Genomic DNA, 7,632 nt, shown 5'->3' with positions numbered 1-7,632 from the left:
TGCAGTAGGGGCAGGATTAGAAGAAGAATCTAAAGAACAAACAATTATTAAATTACAATACTAAAATAATTTATAATCTAAACTTGGGAAACTCAAATAAAATATTGATTAAAAACGGTTACAACTTGAATTTATAAAAAGCCACTTTGTAAAAATTATGTTATATACACATGTGGTGGTTCAGACATTTCTAAAACAAGGCAAATAATTCTGTGTACTGCCTTACCAGGGTGTTTAATATAAATGTAATGATGCACATAAACAAAACTAAAAATATACAACTAAGTGATATCAATCGTTTGGAATAACCAATAGTAATAGAGCTATTCACATGTTATGTGATGTTAGTTAGCCACTGTAGCTAGCAGCCAAATGGCTCGGTAGCTAGCTAGCTAGCATTATACTCACCTTCATGTCTAACTGCTGACGTCGTTGGCTTAGTGCAATCTAGATCATCCAGTCTCTGCTTTTTGTATCTCTTCGAACGTGTGCTAACTGTGTAAGTCGCAGACGCACACAAATTTTTATCTTCTGCTCCATCCATGGCGCAGCAACTTGAACGAGCGCCTTCAGTGTGTCTGTTCGTGCCCCTTTGGCTTGACCTTCCAGAGCGCTCCACTGCCTGTCGCGCTCTGAGAGGAGGGGCTTTCCTTAATAAAGTTAACTGTGATTGGATGGTTGTATAAGCTCCTCTGCGTTTAAATTAAATTTGTTTTCCCTCCCTTTGGCAGCAGAACATATTTTTTTAGCATGAATCCAGCGGGTTAGATCTACATAACAAAGTCGGAGATACATTATAACAGGTGAGACAATCCTCTCTTTTGCGTGGGACTATTTTTGATTATAGGGCTTGTTTTATATAGCATGTGAAGTTCTTTAACTCTGAACCGATTTGCACTAGACTCCCATAGAGTATTTTACGGTGTTTCGAGGTGATAATAAAATAAATTACTCATTTTTTTCCACCAGAATGTCTTTGGGAATGAGATTGCGCGCCAGAATAGAAGGAAAACAAACTAAATATAAGGCACTAAGGCTCATTAAATGGCTGCAGAAGAAACACCTGCTAAAAAAGAAGCTTAGATGTCCTGTTTGTCACCATAAGATGAAAATGATTTCCGTGGTGAAGAAAGACCAATATATGTGGTATGTATAATGCATGATAATGTAGTGCATGTAGTAAATATAACAAAATATTTCGGTTATCAATGCAAGAGGGAGCATTAACCTCTTTTCATTATTATTTTCTTCATACTTAATTTTGTGATTATCTTTTCAATTAATGCTCTTGTTTAAGGGTCCATTTCTTTACTTAACTCATTGATATGTTCTCAGGTGCTGCAAAAGAGCAAGTCATAGGAAAGTTTCCAGAACAATTAGAACTGGCTCCCTCTTTGAGAAATCAAAAACATCTCTTTTCAGTTGGATGAAGTTCATTTACAGGTATATGTAGATGTAGACATTAATAACAATGCACCTTTCATAATTGAACACCAATACGAGACTTGTGAAATAAAATTAGGGCCTCAGTAAGTAATAATTGCCTCATTTTCTATCACAGATTTTCACAAGGGCTCAGGCTCAGACAAATAGATATGATCGATGATGAAGTGGCTGGCAGCTCCAGAACACTAAGTAGCATGGCAAGACACATTCGACATGTTTGTATACGTGCAATTAAAAGACACAGAATAAACAATGGACACCGTCTTGGTGGTGACAGAGAATTTGTGGTTATAGATGAAAGCTGTCTCCGTCATCAGCGAAAGGTTGGTAAACTCTCAGACAGGTTTGTTAGAATCAATGCAGATCTGACTGTGTCCTCTAAACATGGAAACCTTTACCATAAGTAAAAAAAATTAGTAGAAGCAACCATCTTTTTGAATGTTTCTTTGTAGATATTTAATTTTATTCTTTTTAATTTTAATTCTGTTTAATTTTATTCTTTTTGTTTTCAGTATGCACGTGGACGCTTTGGAAATGCATGGAAAAGGAAGAAATGGGTATTTGGAATGATGGGAATTAAAGACAAAAGGCGAAGGCTCGTGTTAAAACTTGTTGAAAAACGATCAAGGCGCCACCTTGTTCCTCTGATCAGACAGCATGTTAAGTTGGGTAGTGCCATTATCAGTGATGAGTGGAGAGCCTACAAGAATGTTTTGACAAACATAGGGTACAGACATTACACTGTAAATCACAGCAGGTGGTTTGTAGATCCTCAATCTGGCAGTCATACACAGCATATCGAAAGGGCTTGGATGACCATCAAAGGACATGTCCGTAGACTAAGAGGAAATCGCACTGAGAAGTTGCTGGAGGAACACCTGATGGTTCTTGAGTGGTCATCTTGGCTTGGTTCGCGACACCCTGATGGACCACTGGGACGCTTATTTAAGGACATACAAAAAATATTTCCAGTTTGAACCAGTCTGGCATGAACTTTTTTTGGAGTGGGTGACTGTTTGGTGTTTTAAAAAACACATTTAATGTTACATGTGTTACTCTTACAATACATTGCCATTTTTGACAGTAGTTAAATGTTATTTCAAGCACTGATTGTAATTTAGGTCTAAGTGTTATAAATGGTGACATTATACATTTAAGACTCACTTTTGTCATTTATAAATGTTTATTAGTGATTAATAAATGTTGACATGTTTTAAACTTTACGACAAAGCTATCTTTTGTCATTTATAAATGTTTAGTAGTCATTAATAAATGGTGTTATGCTTTACACTTTACAACAAAGCTCCGATTGATAGTTGTGGATATTTATAATGCATTTCTGAAGTACAATTTTATATGATAAAAAATATGTTTACAAATGCTGATTGTGCTTACAGGATAGTAACTTAGTCTGAAATGTTTAATATAGCAACTCTAGATGAAATATATAGGTGAACACATTTGGCTCACTATTTGGCAAGAAACCGGTCAGTTTTTTTCCTCTTTCTCACCCTTAACTAATGCATAATAAACCATTAATAATGGTTTATAAAGCATTTACAGATTAATTAATAATATAGCTATAAACTATTTATTAGCATCTATAAGGGGAGCCTTATTGTAAAGTGGTACCTTGTTTTCTAATATGTTTCATATTCGAGTCTTCTCTCTCTATACACACTTCTGTGGTTATTGATGTGCTACATAATGAAGAATGGGCCTCATTTATAAACAGCTGTGCATAAATGTGTGTGTAAACCGTGTTACGAACACTTCACACACGAGTACCTGAACCGTTCCTACCTCACAAACAACTTTTTAAAGTGCCTCAGACGATGCACACAAGCAAATAATGAAGCTCTGGCTTTCCTACAAAATTTAAAAGCACGTTTTTAAATTGAATATTACTACTATTGTTTCCCTGAAGGGAGGGAGTGTGCAGCTGCTTCAGTTTGGTTTTCTGTTTATCTGTCTGTTAGAAGTGTAGCAACCACATTTTCAAGATATCTTGTTCAAATTTTGTGTGTTGGTAGAAACAGACCGACCAACATGAATATCGGCCACACCCGTTGTCCGTAGCGATGAGAAAAAAAAGCACTGGATGGACCGAATCGAAGAGGATATGAAGGCTGCAAACATCACACCGGAAGATGCTCTGGACAGGAAGTGGAGGAACAGTGGAGAGAGAGAGAGAGAGAGAGAGAGAGAGAGAGAGATCGGGTCAACCAAATGTGAAAATCAGTAAATACTTTATATGAGCCACAATTTTTTATGGATTGTTTTCAAACTTCACAACAATACACTAGACCTCGGAGGACACAAGTATTTAGGTTGGCTAGGCACTTTGTCTCGACCTTCACTGTTAGCGTCCACTGTGAAATTGACCTTAATAAATGTGAAGAAACCATAATGACTAATATAACTAATATATCGCATGAAGAGACGTGTACACATGCAACAGGCTGATGTCATCACATTGTAATCAAACAATCCACGTTTTAGTATTGATCTTGCACTTTGGGGGAGTTGTGCTGTTATTATTATTATTATTATTATTATTATTATTATTATAGAATAGAATAGAATTCAACTTTATTGTCATGCACATGCACAGGTACAGGGCAACGAAATGCAGTTTGCATCCATCCAGAAGTGCTTTAGTGATATAGATATATTACAATATATATTAGCAGTAATATAGATATGTGAGTATATTACAGAAATGGGTCTATTATGGTATGTTATAATGTACACGGTATGAAGTATGTTATGAATATTCTATAACTATAAGTATGTACAGGCTATGTACAGGCTATAAATATGAAATAAAAAACTATACAGAAATGTGAACTATGCAAGTTATAAACAGTTGTAGGATTAAAAATTATCGTATGTACAGAATGATTATTTACACAGAACTATATTATACTATATTTATTATTATTATTATTAACGTTCTTGCAGCATTTTCCCCTAACGATTGTCTCTCTGGTGGAAAGCTGCACTTTTTCTCAGGAACATAAATAAAATCCTTCCAGATCCAACAAACTCTGGTGATGTTCTGTTTAAACATTTATCTTCAAGGCGGCGTGTTGTTTGATTTTTACAATGTTACAACACAGTCTCATAATTTACATGTTTACAACTGCAGTTTACTGTTGCTATTTACTCACCACCGGCAAATTGGAACTGGTGTAATATGGAAACAGTTATAGACACATTTGTGTGAATTTGAATTTAATTGAGTGACTGTGTCCTCTGCACGGAGAAAATTGCGCCTGAGCTTTGTTGTTCAGGGCTTCATTGCTGCAGTGAGACTAAAGTCGGAGCTTCTCCTGCTTTTTTACCTTAGCGGTGCAGCGTTCTCGCTGCTTGTCCTCGGGGTAAACATCATTGCTTACACAATGAGGGGAAATAATTATTTGATCCTCTGCTGAATTTGTAAGTTTGCTGACTCACAAAGAAATGAACAGTCTCTAAATTATTTTGGTGAATTCATTTTAATGGAGAGAGACAGAATATAAGATAAGATAAGATAAGATAACCTTTATTAGTCCCACACGTGGGAAATTTGTTTTGTCACAGCAGGAAGTGGACAGTGCAAAAGTTATGACGCAAAAATTAGAATACAATAAGAATAAATACAGTACACAACTGTACAGAATAGAATAAAATAATATACTATATACAGTAGAATAAAATAGAATAAAAATATACAATAAGATAAAAATAGAATACGAATGCTATATACAACTGAGTAAAAATACAACGATGCCAGAAAAGATTATTGCACTTAGTGTTATTGCACATGTGTGGATGTGTGTGTTTGTTCAGTTAAAGTCTTTGTTGTGGAGTCTGACAGCAGTGGGGAGGAAAGACCTGCGAAATCTCTCCGTCCCACACCGTGGGTGCCGCAGTCTCCCACTGAAGGAGCTGCTCAGTGCTGTCACAGTCTGCTGCATGGGGTGGGAGACGTTGTCCAACAGGGATGACAGCTTAGCCGCCGTTCTCCTGTCACTCACCACCTCCACTGGGTCCAGAGGGCATCCTAGAACTCCAGAAAAAAACATTACATAAAAGTTATAAAGTCATTTGCATGTCATTGAGTTTGGCTGCACGCTCATGCGGCTCACAGCCAAACTCAATGACAATCTGCAGGAGTCAGGTTGTAGAGCATCAAGAACTTCTTTCACTCAATAACATCCAAATCAATTTATGACGTTCAAGTAATGCGTTTCTTCTTGATTTTCATCTGGTATCCTGTCTCTCACCATTAAAATTAAACTACCAGAGAAATTAGAGACCGTTCATTTGCTTGTAAGTGAGCAAACTTACAAACTCGGCAGGGGCTCAAATAGTTTCCCCCTCTGTATGGTGTAAAGGGGCTGTGGAGGTATGCAGGTAGCGTGCAGACTGCAGGCAGAATCTGGAATGAGGCTGATTCACTGATTCAACACATGCACTGTGGGAAGAAATTGGCCGGTGTGCACGTGTCATTAATCTGATGGGGATTTTGTGTGCTGAGGGTAAGAACGTTTCCACAAATATATTAGCGAACGAGGCCCAATATTATCATATGAAGTCACCATAAACAGATAAGACGACATAAGCTAACAGTTAATGATTATAAATATGTATAAATAGCCAATCAGCTATTATGATTACCATATTTGGACTCAGCCCAGTAAAATCCATGAGAAATGGCCCAAACGACCATGATTATAGACTGTTTCTTGTTAGGGTATATACTCTGACCACACACCTGGGGGGACTGGGGCATAGATGTGGATAAACAAGTACTTTGATTGTTTCTGTATCACTGTGGTCTTTATCCCCCCCTTGCTTCCTCTGTCTTTCTCATGCTGTGTGAAACCAAATAGTGTAGATATGTTGATCATCGCGCGCTCTCTGTTGATCTCTTTGCAGTGCGTCTCGATATTGGCTGCCAGCAGAGAGTCTGTGGGGCGCATGTCAATCCAGTTTTACCCACCGAAGGATCCCTCTTCCCTCGTTTGCCACGAAATTTCCAGAGAATATGAATCATCTTCCACCAAGAGCGGCTCCTTCTTCCCTTTCAGTGTGTTCTCTCCATCGTTCCCATTCATCCTGTGTGCCGGAGAGGTCCGCAAGACTCATTAGCACCCGCCTCTGTGTTTCATGCCGTGTTTCCCCAAAGGCATAACTAGCACCATTAGCCCAGGCAGCAGTGAGATTTCAAACTGCCTGGGCAGACGGATGCCTTCCAAACCAAAGTGTGCGCCTTTCTTTAATTAGCATTTTTCTAACATCAATATATTTTCCTCTGGCCTCCTAGGACCAAAACTCTGCCGAATTAATTATTAACAGCCTTGCTGTCTTCCACTTTCATTTTCTCCCACTTCCTCCTCTTCCTTTTAAGGCAGTCATGGTTTCCAAGATTCTGCCTCCAGTTGGATGTGAATGCGGGGCGGACATTCGGCGACAGCTCCATCCCTTAGGTATGCTTTAATAGCACACATTTTGTGCATAAAATGATCAATTTGAGTCCAAATCAAGAAGGCAGGCTGCATTAATGTCCATGAACGCTGGAGTGCACCAGGCTTCGGGGCCCACAGGACGCATTTAATTATGTTTACATTTGCCTCTACTCTAATTTAATGTCTACTGTCAGATTTTGGTATTCATTGTGCCAGCTTCTAAGCCATGCAGAATGAGAGTCACCTGCTGAAAATAGAGTGACTGCTTTTCAGAATTCCCCCAGGTGAAGAACAAAGAGTAATTCATTTTTTTCAATCTGTCACGAAAAGGAAGAAAAAGTGAGACCAGAGACTTTAAAAGGCAGGGATTGGACTGGAGGCACAATATGGCTGAGGAGATAAAGTTGAAAAAGAGCAAGATAACCCTTTTGCTTGGCTAGCCTTTGTGACAGAGTGAGAATAACCACAGCACAGGATTGGTAACCACCATAATTTCAGGTTAAACACAAACACCCCCCACTCAGTCCAGCAAATATACACACACACATTCATTGACACATATGCTGACAGAGTGAGCAGTCGTCTACCAAGCATGCGCTGCAAATGCTACGCTGTAAATAAGATCTAAGAACAGTTCAGCTGTTTGGGGTAAAATATGCAATAATGGTTTTTCATGACTGATTTATAGAACAAAGGCTGTTTAAGTAAACAGCCTTTTGCATCCAGCTGC

General features: G+C 38.2%; 1 protein-coding gene across 2 annotated transcripts; it reads left to right on the top strand.

Moving 5' to 3' along the window:
- The first annotated feature begins 266 nt into the window (after positions 1–266).
- LOC146557476 (uncharacterized) lies at positions 267–2,600 on the top strand. 2 transcript variants are annotated; one of them, XM_085246709.1, is made up of 5 exons: positions 267–803; positions 970–1,146; positions 1,336–1,443; positions 1,562–1,769; positions 1,959–2,600. In XM_085246709.1, exons 2-5 carry the CDS (start codon positions 971–973, stop codon positions 2,421–2,423), a joined length of 957 nt encoding a protein of 318 aa, XP_085102835.1. In that variant the 5' UTR covers positions 267–803; position 970; the 3' UTR covers positions 2,424–2,600. The 2 variants fall into 2 exon arrangements, with proteins under 2 accessions (XP_085102835.1, XP_085102836.1); XM_085246710.1 differs by lacking the exon at positions 267–803 and having other exon boundaries at positions 1,006–1,443.
- The last annotated feature ends 5,032 nt before the right edge of the window (positions 2,601–7,632 follow it).

Source organism: Mchenga conophoros, linkage group LG15 (genome assembly GCF_057382185.1).
Source record: "Mchenga conophoros isolate Kocher_MC1m ecotype Shallow Benthic linkage group LG15, M_conophoros_male_GT1.1, whole genome shotgun sequence".
Taxonomy (NCBI): domain Eukaryota; kingdom Metazoa; phylum Chordata; class Actinopteri; order Cichliformes; family Cichlidae; genus Mchenga; species Mchenga conophoros.
This window is presented reverse-complemented; position numbering and strand designations above follow the sequence as displayed.